Raw genomic sequence first — 18866 nt, 5'->3', positions numbered from 1 at the left:
TTAAATAACATATGGGTCAGAGAAAGCAGCTCAAGAGAAATTTTTAAATATTTTGATATAAATAAAAATATAAATAATAATATGTATTTTGAAAATACAAATATCAAGGTTTTATGGGATGAAGTTAAAACAGAGCTTAGAGAGGAATTTATAGCATTAAATGCATATGTTAGTAAAAATATCTAACATCACTTCTCTGAGTCACCACTTTAAGAAAACAGAAATAGAGCAACTGAAATCAAAGCAAATGGAAAAAAAGAAATAATAAAAATCAGAACAGAAATCAATTAAATTGAAAGCAGAAAAATCAATAGAGAAAAATCAGCAAAACCAAAAACAGGTTCTCAGAAAAAAATAAATAAAACCATTAAACTTCTAGCCAGGCTAATTAAGTAAAAAAGTTAGAAGATACTAACTACTAATATTAGAAATGAAAGAGAGGCTATCGGTACAGGTCCCATAGATACCAAAGGATGATAAAAGAATACTATGAACAACTCTATGCATGCAAACTTGACAACCTTGATGAAATGTTCCAATTCTTTAAAAGATACAATCTGCCAAAATTCACACAAGTAAAAATAGATAATCTGAGTAGGCCTATTAAATTAACTTTTATTAATGAAATTAAACTATTATAATTAATAACCTTCAAAATAGAAAACACCAGTCTCAGATAGCTTCACTAATGAATTATACCAAACATTTAATGAAGAAATGACTACAATTCTCCATAATCTCTTCAAGAAGAAAAAAGCAGTGGGAGTACTTCTTAATTCATCAAGACCAGAAGCACCCTAAAAACAAAACCATGCCTAGGAATTACAAGAAAAGAAACTACACAGCAATATTTATAAAATCCTTAATAATTTGAATCCAACAATGTATAAAAAAGAATTGTCTCTGTCACTGGGAGATGCATTTTGTATAATTTCTTCAAATATTTTCATCTAATTACCTAATTCTCTATTTGTAGTCTAATCCATGTATTAACATTTTCATCTATTTGGACAATAGGCACATTAAAAAAATGCTCCTCATTACTTATCATGAGGGAAATGTAAATCAAAACCACAATGAGAGACCACCTTGCACCTGTGAGAATGGCCCATATCAAAAAAAACCTGAAACATTAAATGTTGGTGAGGATGTGAATAAAAAGGAATTCCCATACACTTTTGGTGGGAACAAAGGCTGGTTTAGCCCCTATGGAAAAATGCATGGAGATTATGGAAATTATTAAAACTATCAGTCTGCAATTCCACTATCAGAAGAATGTAAAATCACTAATTCGTATATGCACTTCTATGCTCATTGCAGTACTATTTACCATAGTCAGATTATGGAAATAATCTGAGTGTCCAAAGACAGAAAGTGGATTTGGATGATGTGATACATAAAATAAAGGAATACTACTTAGGAATAAAATCAGAGAAACTCTTGGGCCTCCCTGGTGGTGCAAGGGATTAAGACGTAACCGCAGCCACTGCATGGTTTTGTTTTTAGGGTACTTCTGGTCTTGATGAATTAAGAAGTACTCCCACTGTTTTTTTCTTCTTGAAGAGATTATTGAGAATTGGAGCCATTTCTTCATGAAGCTAACTGCAGCCACCGCAGCATGAGTTCGATCCCCAGCTGGACAGGGAGCAACCCACATGGCGCAGCAGACCTCTCCTGACTCGCCCACTGCTCCCCTCAGCAGTGTATTTCAGTACATCTGCCTGTTCTGTTCCCCACTCTGTCTCTGGTGGATCCTCTCACTGCCTGCACCTCTGGCCTGTACCCCAGTTCTTGCATAAATAAATAAATCTTTAAAAAAAAATAGAGAAACTCTTGCCATTTGTGACAACACAGATGAACTAGAGGAGATCATGCTAAATGAAATAATTCAGAAGGAGAAAGACAAATACTGATCGTTTCATTTGTGTGGAATATGGGGAAATAAAACAAAGGGTCAGATAAAACCAAGGTAATAACAAACCCAAGAGATTTGACTACAGAATTGAGCATGTCAGGGAGGGGGCTGGAGGGAAGATAGCAAAGTGGGAAAGGGTACAATGATCTTTGATGGAGAATTACAGGTGCTTTAGTGGGGGGTGTGGTGTGGTAACACATATCCAAGGAATGTGATCCTATACCTCTAAAACATACAGTGCTGTAAAGCAATGTTACCTCAATAAAAAATTTAAAATTTCCATGTATTAATATTTTATTATACTTTACATATCTAAATTTAAGTTTAGTTTTGTTTAAACTATTTGTTCCCTGCATATAAATTTTTGCTTCTTGTTTAGTTCTCTAAATATATTATTTCTTTTTATATGGTCTGATAATACCAGAATTATAAGTCTTTCAGGGTCCATCTGTATAGTCTCTGTCCTCCTAGTGCCTTGATTCTTGTTTGTTTTGTCACCTTTTTTTTTGTGCACATGACCTGCTAAATTTCTTAGAACTTTATCTGTGAAAATTCTTTGAGTTTTAGGTTGAAGTAGAATTCTCCTGGACAGGATTTCCTCTTTTTTCATTGCTTATGAGGATGTGGAGTAAAAAGAACCCTTATACACTGTTGGTGGGAATACAGGCTGGTATAAGCCTAAGGAAAACAATGTGAAGGTGTCTCAAAGTATCATCTGGACCTATCATATGATCCAGCAATTGCACCATTAGATCTGTCTTCCAGAAGAATTCAAAAACACTCGTTCAAAGGGATATACGTACTACTATTTTCATTCCAGCACTATTTACAACAGCTAAGTTATGGGAAGAACCTAAGTACCCAAGTACATACAAATGAATTAAGAAGATGTATTTTTATACAGTGGAATACTATTCAGCAATAAAAGATGAACTCTTGTCATTTGCAACAATATAGAAGAAACTGGGAAGGATAATGTTTAGGTAAATAAGTCAAACGGAGAAAGGCAAATATCTCTTGGTTTCACTTATGTGTGAGATATAAAGAAACAAAACAAAGGGTTAGTCAAAATCAAACCAAAAATAAACCCCAGAAATCTGACTATAAACTGTGGCTACCAGAGGAGGAGTAGGATGTTGGAGAAGAAAGAGAGGAGGGGGTAAAATAGACAATGGTGGGGGACTAAGGGTGCCTTGGTGGTGGGTGTGGTGTAATAGCATGACACCCATTCTAAAATTGGGTTGCTCATTTTTGTTTTTCAACTGGAGTTCTTGATATTTTCTGGATATTAGACTCTTATCAGATATGTGATTTGCAAATATTTTCTCCCATTCGGTGGTTGCCATTTTACTTTTTGATAATGTCATTTGATGCACAACGTTTTTAATGAACGATGAAGTCATTTAGTTTTTATGTTGTTGCCTGTATTTTGGGTGTCATATTCAAGAAAACATTACCAAGTCTGTAACAAAGATTTTCCACAAAGTTTTTATCCATGGTTTTATAATTTTAGCACTTACATTTAGACGTTGGTCCATTTTGAGTTAATTTTATAATGTGGATTTAAGTAAGGTTCCAACTTCATTCTTTTTATGTGGCTATCCAATTTTCCCTGTATCATTAATGAAAAAGACTAATCTTACCCCATTGAATTATCTTGATACTTCTCTTGAAAATCATTTTACCTTATATTCCAGGGTTTATTTCTGGCCTCTCTATTCTATTCCATTGGTCTAAAAGTCAGTACCACTGTTTTGTTTATTGTAGCATTGTAGCAAGTTAATATCAGTGTCAGGTCTCCAATATCTGTATTTTTTGAGACTGTTTTGACAATTTCAGTTCCTTGAGATTTCATATGAATTTTAGAAGATTTTTCTATTTCTGCAAAAGATGTTATTGATATTTTGATAGGAATTGTACTGTAGATTGATTTGTGTAATGTTGCCATCTTAACAAATCTTCAGATCCATAAAATGGGGTATATTTGCATTTATTTAGTTTTTTTATTTTATTCAGCAATGTTTTGTAGTTTTCATTGTAACAAATATTTCACCTTGATCAAGTTAATTACAAAGAATTTTAATCTTTTTGATGCTACTGGAAATGGAACTATTTTCATAATTTTCTATTTACATTGTTTACTGTTCATATATAGAAACAAAGCTTGTTTTTATTTGTCTATATTCATTCTAATACTGTTTTTGTAGAATTTTAAGTTTTCCTCATAAGGTCATGTCAAAAAAGACAAATATACTGTTTTTTTTTTTTTTTGGAATTTGGATATCTTTTATTTTTTTTTCTTCCCTACCACTCTGGCTAGAACGTCCAATATTATGTTTTGGAAAAGTGGCCAAAGCATGCATCCTGATCTTTTCATGGTTTAGAGGAAAACATTCAGACTTTTACCATAGAATATGATATCAGTTGTGTGTGTTTTCATATTAGACCTTATTTACATGAAAGTATGCAAAATTTTGTCACATACTTTTCTGTATCAATTGAAATGATCTTTTTTTTTTTCATTTTATTCTGCTAATGTGGTGTCTTTCACTTAAAATGCTTTTTGTATTGTAAGTCCTTTGTGCATTCTAGAGGTAAATCACATTTAGTCATGGTATATGATCTTTTTAATAAGCTGTTGAATTTGTTTTTTTTTTATTTTTGTCTAAGATGTTTATATCAATGTTTATATAGGACAGCGGTCTGTATATTTTCTTTATGGTATTTGTTGGGGTTTTTTTGTTGTTGTTGTTAGACCAATGCTCTAGTTATGAAATGTTTCCCTCTCTTCATTTGTTTATAAGAGTTTGAGAAGGTTGGTGTCTATTTTATTTTTAAAATGTTTGGTAGAATTCTTCAGGAAAGCCATTTGTTTCAGGCATTTCATTGGTAAGTAGTTTTTGGTTTTGTTTTAAATTGAGGTATAACTGACAACTTATATTAATTTTAGTTGTACAATATAATCCAATATTTGTATATACTGCAGAACATGTAACTAGACAATAAGTCTACTTAACATCTATACAAAGTTAGATGTTAGAGCCATACAAAGTCATACTTTTTTGTGTGATGAAAATTTTTAAGGTATACCCTCTGAATTTTTAAATATGCAATACAATATTACTAAGTACAATCTCAATGCTGTACATTATATCTCTGTGTAGATAAGCTTTTGATTACTGTTTCAATCTTACTAGTTTTAGGTATATTCAGATTCTTTATTTCTTTGTGATCAGTGTGGGTCATTTCAGTTAGGTCATACAATTGTCATAGTATTCTGTTATAGTCTTTTTTATTTCTGTACAGTTGATAGTAATGTACCTCTTTTATTTCTGGGTATAATAATTTGAGTCATGTCTCTTTTTGTCTTAGTCAAGATAGCCTAAGTTTCACAATTTTGTTGATCTTATCAAAGAACCAAATTTAGTTTAGATGATTTTCTCCATTGTTTTTCCATCTTTCTCTTTTATTTACTTTTGACTTTATTATTTTTTTCCTTTTTCTAGGTCTGGATTTAGTTAGTTCTTTTTCTAGTTCCTTAAGTTGTAATGTGAGGTGGTTGTTTTTGATATCTTTCTTTTTTATTGCAAGCATTTCTATCTATAAATTTCCTTTTTAGTGTTTTCTCCAAATCACTTGTTTTGGTAGGTTGTGTTTTCATTTTAACTTACCAGTAAGTGTTTTCCAAATTTCTTTATGATTCTTTTTTATATTGTTTGTTTATGCATATATTATTTAATTTACACATATTTGTGAATTTTCCCATTTTCTTTCTGTTACTGATTTCTGAATTCATCTTTTTTGTGCTAAAGGAATATATTTTGTGTGATATTCATGTTTAAATCTATTGAGACTTATTGTATGATCCTCCATCTGATTTATCCTGGGGAACATCCAATGTGCACTTGACAACAATATGCATTCTACTACTGTGGGATGTAGTGTTTTGGATCCAGTTGGCTTATTGTGTTGCTCAATGCCTACATTTCCATACTTTATTGGTTCTATCCCCTATTTTATTATCATCTATTTTGATTGTTATTAAGTACATACATGTTTGTCATTGTTATATCTTTCTGCTTTGATAAACCTTTTATCAGTAAATAATATTTTGTCTATTGTAATATTTTTAAAATTAAAGGCATATTATATCTGATTTTAGTAGAGTCACTCAGTTCTCTTAAGGTTATTATTTCCATGAATATCTTTTTCCATTCATTCATTCACTTTCAATGTATTTGTGTCTCGGGTATGAAGTGAAACTCCTATTGACCAATATAGTTGGATTATGTTTTTCTATCCAATCACTATCTGTTGATGGAAGAGTTTAATGCATTTGCATTTATATAACTACTGATAGCCAGTGATGTACTTCTGCCATTTTAATTGTTTTTTTATGTCATAGCTTTTCATTATATTCCACATTAGTGTCTGTTTTTGTGTTTAATTGATCTGTTTAGTGAAACACCTCACTTCTTTCTCATTTCTTTTTGTCTATATTATAGCTATTTTATTTGTAATTATGGAAATTATAGCTAATATCATACATTATAACAATGTAATTTGACTTTCATGCAATTTAACCTCAATATCATATAAAAATTCTGTTGTTATCCTATTGTATCCTCACTCCTTTTAGGCATTGATGTCATAATTTATATCTTTATATGTTGTGTACCCCAAAAATAGACTAATAAGTTTTTCATGCATTGGTCTTTTAAATCATAAACATTTAAATGAATAAAGAAAATAAAAAGTGGAGTTACAAGACAAAATTTCAACAAAACTATTTTGTATAACTCTCCATTATTTTACCTTTATTGGAGATCTTTATTTCTTCATGAAGCTCTGAGTTACTGTCCAGTATACTACTATCAGAGTAGTAGTATAAGAAACACTCCCAGCCTTTTGTTTATCTGGGTGTCTTATTTTCTCCCTCAATTTTGTAGAACAGTTTTACCAGTTTAGAATTCTCAGTTGACCATTTTTTTTCCTTTATTTACTGTGGAAATATCAATCCCCTGCCTTCTAACCTCCCATATAGCTGATGAGAAATATACTGACAGCCTTACTGAAGATTCCTTATATGTGACAAGTATATTTGCTCTTGGTACTTTCAAGATTCTTTTTCTTTGGTTCATGACAGTTTGATTATAATGTGATTCAGTGTAGTTTCTTTCTTGGATATGAAGAGCTTCATTCAGCTTCTTGCAAGTAAGATCTATATCTTGCATCAAACTTGTGAAGTTTTCGGCTATTATTTCTTCAAATAATCTGTCTCTTTTTCTTTTCTTTTTTCTTCTGGGACACCCACGAAGTGTGTGTTGGTCTGCAGAATGGTGTTCCACATATCCTTTATATTCTGTTCACGTTTTTCTCTCTGTTCCTCAGACTCAGCAATTTTAAATGCCCTATCTTCACGTTCATTGATTCCTTTTTCTGGATACTAAAATCTGCTTTGAGCACCTCTTGTGAAACTTTTACTTTAGTTATAATTTTCAACTCCAGAATTTCATTTTGGCTTCTCTTTACGTTTTCTATCTCTTTATTGATGTTTATATTTTGCTTGCATTATTTCCTTGATTTTGTTCATGACTTCTTGTAGCAATTTGATCATCTTTACAATAGATTCTTTTAAAAATTTGCCTAGTAAGCTCACTTGGTTCTCCTTGTAGAAATTTTCTGTCAGTTCATTCTTTTATTCTTTGAATGGCCATACTTTCCTGTTTCTTTGTATATCTTGTGTTTTTTTTTTTTTTTTTGTTGTTGTTGTTGTTGAAAACTGGACATCTGAATCTTGTAACATGTTTATTTTGGAAATCTGATTCTTTCCCTTCCTCAGTTTGCTATTTTTTTGACTGTTGTAGAGTATCTCTGTGTTTGGGTATAAAACTAAGGTCATTCCAGGTCCTTTCTGAGCCTGCATTGTCTTTCTGCATGTGCGGTGATATTTAAAATTCCCCCATATATGTGGTTGCTCTTGAGTATCCTAATCCTTAAATGACTGGCTCCTAAAGGGGGGAAAAGAGAAAAACGTAGGGAAAAAAAGCAGGTACTCTCCCTTTAAATCTCCTTGAAGTCATTTCATTTGGTGGAATTTACAACAATTCAATCTATCTTTGCCTGCACCTCTACAACCCAAAGCAATAATTTACAAACAGAACCCAGATTCTCAATATTTGGTTCTAATTGCCCACCCTGACTTTCACAGTTATGCTAATATGACTGTTATAGGATTCAAGAATTGGGATGCATAGTCACAATCATGTTAGGCTGAAATAGGCTGGATATTAACCAAAATTAACTGCAATTTACCAGCTTAACCTACTTTTAGATGCTACAAACACTTGAATATATTCCAGACTTCCAAATTTTTTAAATTGGACATATTCTGTCACTTCAGTTGTTCAGGCATAGAAACAGATTCCTCCCTTATGTAGCCTTTCATAAGTTAACAATATTAGGTTAAAAAACTGGAGACTCTTCAAGGTGATAATACTGTTAATGTAAATTATTACTTTAAATGACTCATGTTATTTTAACATGATTAAAATAATACTAAGGGTAATATAGCACCAATATAAAAAGTTTAATTTAGTGATTCTTTATCTTAAAATTTTTTAACACAATACTAGTATGAGACCATTTTTGCCATGAAAGGGAAAAAATGAACTCCTCCCTAATAGTAGCACATATGTTTGTTAAAGTGTTTATATTCAGCTACTGACTAAACGAAGCAGATAGAGGTTAAAAATTAATAATAAGGTATATAATGGGACATTGTGTGTTAAAAACAGATCAGTCCTATTTCATACATTAAAAACTAAAGGCTTCTTGTCATACTTCGTAAGTTGAGATATTATTGTCAATTCAATGTAACTAAAAAAAAGGATTGAATATTTAAAACAATTAAGAGATGGATTACTGAGGATCACAATGATAAATTTCTTAAATAGAAAAAAGCCTATCACTTTTTCTTTTTATGAATTTAAATATTCACATAATAGTTTCTCTTAGTGAGTCACTCTATATAGGATTTTAAAAACATTTGTATGAACTATATGATTTCTTTAAAAATTAAGCAGAGAAAACAAATCAAATTTACAAAAGAACTGAAAATAAAACCCAGGATAAATCATTCCTCAATGTAAAACCAAAGTGCTTGCTCTATTACTGTAGTTGAAGTTTAGAACAGTATTTGATCTATTTAAAAAGTGAGTGAGGCACAAATGAGACAGATTCAGAGAGGTTTATGCTGCTTTTTTCTGGGAGTTCAATGATCTATTGGGACAGGAAGTGCTAAACCTAGTTAAATAAATTGGCCAACATCATCTAGTTAATAAATACCCATAAATGCTAGACTATAAACTCAGGGATCTGATTTTAAAAATGGAGCTCAGTTTTGGTGTCAAACAAGATGGCAGACACTAACTATATTTTCTCTTTCCTACTGCTTGTGACTAGAACACAAAAAGTCATTAGCTCAGAACTCTGTATATAAACAATAACAAAAAGACTGGGGACTGACATCACAGCTTAAACAATAACAGTCCTTCAGGGGGTTAGTTGTGTAGCTACATTACTGTGGAGTTGCATTACTCTGATGATGATGCTGTATCTAAAACCCTGAGAAAAGACATGGCTCTCTTGCTGACAGAATGAGGAAAGGGACATCTAATGTCTAAATGGGAGAAATTCTGCTATTTTTTTTTTCTTGATCTTTTCTTTTGCCTCTTTGCCCTGAAGATGGTCCAGTTGTGTAGAACTGTAAAATAGCACAGGGGATTAATACTCTGCAAGAAATTTCTTCTGATCAGAGAAACTGGGAGGAGCCTTGGACAGGAAAAAGCTGGAGAAGGTGGATCCCCTATTACCAGCAAGGGAACTGATACAAGTACCAGCTTTCCTTAAAGCAATGTATGCATGGAATATTCTAAAAAAAGTATAAGAATGTCATTTAAAAGCATAAATACAGGGCCTCCCTAGGGGTTAAGTGGCCTAGGGGTTAAGTCTCAGCCCTATCACTGCTATAGCCTGAGTTCATTCCCTGGTCAGGGAGCTAACCCACATATAGCAAAGCAGACCTCTTCTGTCTCACCTGCTGCTTCCCCTAGCAGTGTATTTCAGCTGAACTGCCATTCTGCTCCCCACTCTGCCTCTGGTGAGTGCTCTCAATCCCCCCCACCTCTTATTTACACCCCAGTTCTTCAGCATAGGTGTATGTGTGTGTGTATATCCCCAACATTTTTTTAATCCACTTCTCTGTCCTTGGGCAATTAAGTTGTTTTCACAACTTAGCTATTGTAAATAGGGCTGCAGTGAACATAGGAGTACATATATCCCTTCAAATTAGTGTTTTTGTATTCTTCAGGTAGATACTTAGGAGTGCAATTGCTGAGTCACATGGTAGATTCACTTTTAATATTTTGAGAAATATTGTTTTCCATAGGGGTCAGACCAGTTCACATTCCCATCAATAATGTACAAGGGTTCCCTTTCCTCCACGTTTTTGCCAACATGGATGGGACTAGAGGGGATAATGCTAAGCAGAATAAATTAGAAGGAAAAAAGACAAATACCAGATGGTCTCACTTATATGTGCGATATGGAGACAAATAACAGAGTCAGTCGAAACCAAACCAATAATAAACTCTTAATGTTTGACTGCAAAACTCAGGCAACCAGAGGAGGAGGTTGACGAGGTGGGAAATATAGTGGAAGACTGTTGTCAGTCCTAAAGGTGGGAAGAGGGTAAAAATATATAGTTGCAGAGGTTTAAACCTGCACTTCCCAGAGCAGATACAGTGATGTAAACCTGCTTTGCCTCAATAAACATGCTTCAAAATAAATAAATAAATAAATAAAAGCGTAAGTAAAATATATTCTACTGCCCAAGTCTCAAACTAACTTCTGAATATATCAGGTACCAGGCAGACCCTAATAGGATAGCAAGTACTGACCCATCATCCACAGAAGATGAGACCAATTTTGCAATCAGATCCAGAATGATTGCAGAAAAATTAACTAATTAACAAACTAACTAATTCTCCAAGGATTTTAACAGAGTCCAGAGTCTTACAAAAATAATGTAAAATGTCTAGGATAAAATTCCAAATTATTTGACACAGAAAGAACCAGGAAAATCTGACCAATTTTCATTGGGAAAAGAAAATCAACAGATGCCAAACTCAAAGTGAGTCAGATATTGAAACTGTTAGAAGAATAGTTTTAAACTGAAATAAAATTCTTCATGAAATAAAATTCAACACTTTAGAAATGAATGCAAAGATGAAAGTTCTTAGCAAAGAAATAGAACCATATTAAACACTCAAATAGAAATTTTAGAAATGATAAAGTACTATATTTGAAATTTCAAAATTCACTAGATAGACTCAAAGGCAGGAAGGAAATGAAAGGGGAAAAAAGTCAGTGAACTTGAAAATAAGATCAATAAAAACAATCTGATTAAAAAAAGGAGAAAAGGAATCTCAGGGAATCTGTGAAACATAAAAGATGCACTTCTCATGTCACAAAAAGTTCTAGGAAGAGAGGAGAATGTGATTGGTCTAGGAAAAAAAAATTGAAAAACTAGTCACTGAAAATTTCCAAAATTTTATTTAAAGGCATAAATTAATTCAGAGGAGCCAAAAAGATAAATTCAAAGAAAACCATACCCGAACACATAAACAATCAAATTACTGAAGTCAAAGATAAAGAAAAAACATCTTCAAAGCATTCAGAGAAAAATTACACATTGCATGTAAGAGAACAGCAATTCAAATGACTGAATTTCTCCACAGGAAGTATGGAGCCAGAAGACAGTAGAACAACATTTTTTATAGTGCTGAAAGAAAGGAACTGTCAATCCAGAATTCTATATTTAGGGAAAATATCCTTCAGGAATGAAGGTGAGATAAAAAACATTTCCAGATGAAGGGAAGTTATTAGAGTTTTTGCAGCAGATTTGCAAGCTAGAACTCTTAACCAGTAACACTGCCACAACAGTAATCATCTCTGAAATAAGACTTTAATATGGGTCGCTGCTGTAGCATTTTACCTGAACTAATTCACTTAATCCAAGATGGCTGGCACTATTAACATCCTCATTATATAGAAGAGAAAATAAAAACAAAAAAGATGTTAAACCAGTAAGTAGTAGAGCAGAATAAGTAAGTAGTAGAAGTATAAGTAGCAAGTAGTAGTATAAGTAGTAGCAGTGTAAGTAAGTATAAGTAGTAGCAGTATAAGTAAGTAGTAGAACAGAATCAAAGTAATCTGGCTAGAGATGATCTTATCTATTCCTTCAGATTTTCTTCCAACTTACTTATACAAAAAAACCAGGAAGTAGATGAACACCATTTTAAACAGATTAATGTTGTTTAAAAAATTGTTTTTCTTTTATACTGTTGTCTACAGGTAAAAACAGAAGAAAAAGCACCAACTTGATGTATTCCCTTACCTTGAAAAAAATTCTACTAGCAGTAGGATGAAACATTGATTTGTTAATAGTAACCATAACACTAAATATTTTTTAAGTACTTACTAAGCCAGAAGTTGTTTGGGGGTCTAAAGGATGTAGAAATGAATAAAATTAAACTTCTCCTCTTAAGTATTTTATACAAATTAGGTGCAACAGACAAAATAATTATAATATGGTTACTATGCTGTGCATGTATTTTAATTTTCAAAGCCTTCAGCATAAAGATGATATACTTATTCCAGATATTTAGGTTCTGATGATTATTTTTCCACTTACTCAGCAGTCCAGTATGCAGTAATTATGTGTATTCAGAAGGCAGAGAAGTAGTTAATCCAGAATTATTTTTCAGTGAGACAAAAAGTGGTATTTCTATGTTGTATCAAGAAAGATACAGTCAATTTGCAACCTTTACAGGTGCAAAGAAAAAGTTCTCCAGTTAAATTGTGAGATCCTTAAGTTGAGGACCATGCCTGTTTTCTTTCTATCCTTCATATCTATAGTGATAATAGGGTCTGGCAAATATAGCATTATGATTACTGAATCAAATTTTTATATTAAAAAACTAACAAAGGATGAAGTTTAATTCTTTCTGACTATATTCCTTATATACTAAAAGTTATCTTATGTTCAAAATCCACAACTAAATTCCCTAGAGAAAAGGGATCAAATGTGACATTTGAAAAACGCATTTATATAAGTACGGGTTAAAAAGAACAGCATAAAAGAATCAATGTGAGTTCCTTAAAAACCTTAAAAATTTCTATCATGCTATTTTAATTATTTCTGAAAATGAACCGTCATAAAATAGTATAGCAAAGGCAATATAATAACTAACGTTTCATTTACATTTTCCCTGTAGCCGTGCTTAAACTTAGTTGGGCATAAACTTAGTCAAAGAAACAGAAAGGCCATTATGGCTCACATTCCATACATTAAATGAATACATTTATTTTTATATTCATATTGCACACTGGACCAATAATGGATATAAATAATAATTGTGATACCTTGCAATTATAAATTTGCTGTGCATTTTTATGTTGCTCTGAGAGCAATTGTCTATTAATGAATGGTTATTAAATCAACATATAGTTACTAGGCTGATAATTCTGTCTTCCATTTATATGATGTATGTTGTACTCATTAAAGGTAATTTTAATCTAGGAGGTGTTGGACTAAATAACTGAACCACCAAATCAAGGATGGATGTCAACAAAGGTACATCTATACTAACAAAGCCACACTTTAAAATACGTTAATGTAATATATAGCAGATTCTTGAATAATAGCTTCATTAAATGTCATTTCATTACTGTTGTTGAGAAAAAAGGATATCCCAGCCAACAGCCAATGAAATGTCATCGGAGGATCTGATTTTGTTATGTGTTCTAAAGTCACAGATTCCAGCAACTTTTTGATGATGTTACATGAGAACTTACTGCACTAATAATATTAATCAATTAATATGTTAATGGTTAATTAATTAATATATTGATTAACATTAACATATTGATTAACAATTAATTAATGTTGCAATTAATTATGTTAATGTGTAACAATTAATTAATGTGTTAATATGATAATTAATTTAACATAACTAAATACAGTAATCAGCCAAGAGTTCAAGTTTATAAGAATGAATCCAACTTTTTTAATGACCACGTATGAATGTCTATTTACAAATTAAAAGTTTCTAACTTGTGAGAACAAATTATTTTAAAAACTCTACTCTTTAGTTTTATTAAATTAGTATTAATGACAACTGGTGATTACAAATCACAAAAAAGAGTAAGAATTTTACATTATAATAAATTGAATTCTGTGTTAGGACTGACAACTTTTAGCAAAAATATACTTTTTAAAAGTTTAACATGATATACAAAAAAAATAAGAAGAGAGAGTGAGAGAGAACTTAAATGGTGGCAAAAAATTAGACAAGCCACTAAGACTTTTAAATCTGGAAAAAAGGGGGGTACACATAGTGTTATGATTATTGTTTTCAGGTTTATCAGTCTATTACAGTGATTAGTAGTATGGGATTAATCTTTGCAACATGTTGGTGTCTTTCTTACCTAGAGAGCATGCCCAGAGGTGTAACATTTAGTGATCCCATCAGCATTGCCAGGGCCATCCCTGGCGCTTCCCGTTCTATTACTTCTTTTGTGGCCTGTAATTAAAGATTAAATAGCAGACTGAGTGAAATTAGTCAAAGGAAGGAAGGCAGAATAGTAAAATTAACTTAAAAATAATTATAAGTTATGTTTTCTATAAACTATACTTTGTAGCCAAGAAAACATTGTTTTAAAGGCATGAAGACAATTCTTGGGGACCACTGAACAAAGTGAGGACAGGGACTTCCCATGAACTTTTACATTAGCAGTCATTTCTTCTCCTTTGCAACTCTAGGTACTTCACATTTTACATCTCACCTAATAACATATATTTAACAATGAAGCTTCAGATTGCTGTAATAGCTCAATAGATTTTCATAGGGTAATAAATTTGGATATTTATTTTGGTTATTAGACTTAAAAAAAAACTAGTTCCTGAAACCTAAGATCATCTTGTATCTCTCTTAGCTCTATGATTTTATTATAGTTAAAAGGAACTCAAGATGTCACCAAGCCAACTTTTCCAAAGAACTGGGTAGAAGAAACACTTTAGTGTTAGCACCTACATATCTTTGGTATAAATCAATTGTTTTGAAAAAGAATAAAGTGATAGGTTATAATAGATGTTTTAAGATAGGTCATTTTTAAGTATGGTTAAGTCTTAATAAAACTAATGGAGGAGGCAAGAAAACATTTCATGTTATAAAGGTCAGTCCAAGTAGATATATATTTAACATACTGTGATGACAGAGATATGTTTTAGACTGAAGGTTGAGAATGAAATACAGAATTGAATCCACTTCTAATCCTCTGTTTCTACAAGTATAATAGGTTATAATAATTGGGCACAATATGGGAATAAAACTTGCAAAATAAAGTATTGCAGTAAATAAGAAGAAAAATGAAATAATAAGTATATTATGGAAGAATAGGAAAAGCCTGATATGTCTATATTTCATTTGAAGTAGAATGACAGTCCTAAAAAAACCCTGGCAAAATTTAGGTTGAGGAAACTTGGCAAAACAGTTAAAATGCATCAAGTATACACGAGATGCCAATTGATGATATAAACTTTTAAGATGTATACAAATTGGTTAGTCCCATATAATCTCACAGAAAAAAAGGATTATCAGAATTGATGTAATATATAGGTCCACTGAATCCCAGCATAATGCATTATTTAACAATGGCAGAAAATTTAGAGAAAAACTAATTTAGAGGAAACCATATTTCCCCCCTAATAAAGTCTGCTATAAAAAGAAAGGGTCAATAGGCATGAGATAAGAAAATTCTTAAATTCATAATTCTGGAAGTAAATTACTTTCTTTTAAATGTATAGTTAGATATTAACCCAAACTCCATTCATTACCTAACATGTGATGTTTCACCATTATGTGGTTCAGATCACCAAATCTCACCAATAAATTGGTGTAGGGGATGCAAATTTACAAATATTTGTATTTGATTTTTACATATTGCTACTCCAAGGAAGAAAACTAGTCACTTTTGACGTACATATTATTTAAAGATTTATATATCTCTTGACAAGTCCCCTCTCAGTTCCCAGGACTGAGTCAAGGAGTAGATTAACAACAAAAAACCTAGAGGTATCTTGTTTTGATTTACTCTAAGCAACTACTAGCTCATGAGCCAAAGAGAAGCTATGAACAGAGTCACATGAAGTAGATTCTCCACATCACTATTCATGGAATTCAGAGGGTAATTGTGGGAAATTCTAACACCAGGTAAAAAGCTCCTTTATAAAAATGTAATCTGTAATACAGATTTTTTACAATGTGCTTATTAATAAGTGAAGTTATGGGATGAGAAAAAATATGTTCTAGTGAACATTGCAAAGCTAGTATTTTCCAGAATTTATCCCTTGTTTTCCAAAATCAAAGTATTGGTATGATTTTGAAGTCTCTTGAAAAGAAACCCTATTTCCATGTTATTAAATGCTTTATTGACAATTACAATTTCTTCTTAGGGATGTTAAAATCATAGAGCCCTAATAATCAATTTGGGTTGTTACTGAGAACAACTATAAGAGAGCTCTTTGGATAGGGTTAATATTTACTTCAAATCTCGCTTGAAAAAGTCACATAAAAAATGAATGACAATTAATTTGGTGGTCCACATAAAGACGATGTACTCTAAAGTACAGGCAGCACATTTTAAGGCTAAAAGAAGGAAGTACCAAGCGATAGCACAGAGTTTTGTTTAAACAGATCCTTCAAAGCACATTTATCCATTACACAACAAATATTTATTAAGCACCTTTGATGTATTAGATATTCTAGGCAGTGCTCTGATGTTGCAGTAGTGACTAAAACAAACTTCTAGGAGGCTATAAACTCACTGTCACCTAGTATATGAAAAACTCAATATGCAAATTACATGTGAGAATTACCTAAAACAGGTGCAATAATTTTTTTTATATGTCCTAAAATATATCACTGGATATAAAATATATCCTGTGGTTACAGGATTGCCTTATTTCACTTTCCAAAGAATTATTTTACTGAACTTTGCTTTTGTGGTAAGGAACCGGATCCAATGAAATGGTCCAGTGAAACTCATAGGTATATTAGGAAGCATTTAAACCATTGTTCATCATGTTGCACTGGGTCCTCTTTTGGAATATCTAAAGGAAAAACTTCCCCTTAAATGTCATAACTAGGAGTGCATACTCGTCATTCTACCAGTTCCCTGTTGAATTATGATGCCTATGAATCAAATTACTCTTGAGAACAGACACAAATTTGCCGATACCTTGTTAGTAGACTTGCTGAACACAATCTAATTTCGTCTTATTTTCCCTTGTCCTATTTTCCACATTTACCTTATTAATATTCTGTTGTTTCTTTTGTATTTTGGTAAACCACCTTAACAGTTTTAGTGCATTAATAAATATATGGATGATGAATGAATATACATATTCTTTATACAGAGGTCTTCATCTTTTCCCAAACATAGTTCATGTAGCATCATTAATTCATTTTGAAGACTTTCTAGAGAATTTGGGCTGACAGACACATAACTTGTATATGTTAGAACAAAAGAGAAAAACATAAATTGTGGTGATGTCACTGAAAAGATTTGGTGCTGACAGTGGTAAAAGAGGAGATTGTTAGATTCTCTTTAGGACAAGACATAAAACACTCTTTTTGATAGGGTGTTCCTAAATAATACACAAATTAGATTCTTTTAATTTTTTTTATTGAGTATCATTGTTTTACATCTTTGGTAATATTTTGACAATATAGGGATTTCTCCTCTTAGGTGAGGTCATTGTAGCTCTCCCACTACCAAAGCACCATAATCCTCTGCCATAGTCTATTATGCTTCCCTCCTCTCTACCCCCGTTCTCATTCCTCCCCTCTCTCTAGATTCTTTTTTACATGTATATCAAATATATCTTTTCTATAAAACACAAGAACTCTTGTTTCCTTATTTTCTCTTCTTCTTAAGTTGTTTGGTATAGCAGAAAGATCATCTGTAAAGTCACTACACAGTTAAGATACATGAGAGTAAGGGCTAGATCTGTTGTACCACCTAATATAGTGCTCAACATACAAAAGTATATGCGTTCAATAAATAGCTGAATAAAATGAATTAATGAATAAATAAACCAATATAGATCTGAAACCTGGCTTCATCACCTAGTTGCTCTGTGAATTAGAACAAAATATTTAACCTCTTTGAGCTTCAGTGAACTTATGAATGAAATGTAGATGATAAAACATACCTACAGCATATAAATTAAGTAAGCAAATTACCTAGCACATAAGAACTCTCTTTGCCTCTATTTTCCAGATGTCCTTACATCCTTACAGATTTGATTATATCAGTTAGAGAACAGAATGATACCAAAAATCCAGACAATAAACCTTGAAATGGTCTTGAGAACTAGATATGAGGGGAAAGAGAATGCAGAATAAGAACCCAACTCTAATAACACTGGTAAGTGGAGGGCAGGAAGCAGCAGGCTGAGAGTGTGGGATTTTATTTTTCTGTCTTTTGTGCTGACAATAAAATAATGGGAGTCAAAGGGAACAAACAGCCAAATGAAGTGGAAATTGGAAGATGGTTAGAAGAGTAAGGCTGTGTGAAAAGATCTATAAACTATATATGGGAAAGCATACCTAGGAAGATAAAGAACAAGAGAATAAAACAATTTAAAATAAGGAGAAAAATTTATCTGTTTAAATTATTAGAAAATCCAAACACAAGAATTGTTTCAACATATGTCACTTTAGCATTTTCAATAATACATGCTAGCAAGACATAGATAAAATCCTACCAAATAAAGGATATTTTGCATGTTAACAAATAGAAAACATACATTCATTATCAAAAG

The 18866-nt window shown here is 31.9% G+C and overlaps 1 protein-coding gene across 9 annotated transcripts in view; it reads right to left on the bottom strand.

The window, feature by feature from the left end:
- GPHN (gephyrin) overlaps positions 1-18866 on the bottom strand; it is a gene marked incomplete at both ends in the record, with an annotated part of 440211 nt that overhangs the window by 204684 nt on the left and 216661 nt on the right. For all 9 annotated transcript variants that reach the window (XM_084239836.1, XM_084239843.1, XM_084239839.1 and 6 more), the window contains one exon: positions 14468-14562. In XM_084239836.1, coding sequence (XP_084095962.1) covers positions 14468-14562 — 95 coding nt within the window. The remainder of the gene's footprint in view (positions 1-14467; positions 14563-18866) is intronic.

The sequence above is a fragment of the Talpa europaea genome (genome assembly GCF_964194135.1).
Source record: "Talpa europaea genome assembly, chromosome: 8".
NCBI classification, from domain to species: Eukaryota; Metazoa; Chordata; class Mammalia; order Eulipotyphla; family Talpidae; genus Talpa; species Talpa europaea.
This window is presented reverse-complemented; position numbering and strand designations above follow the sequence as displayed.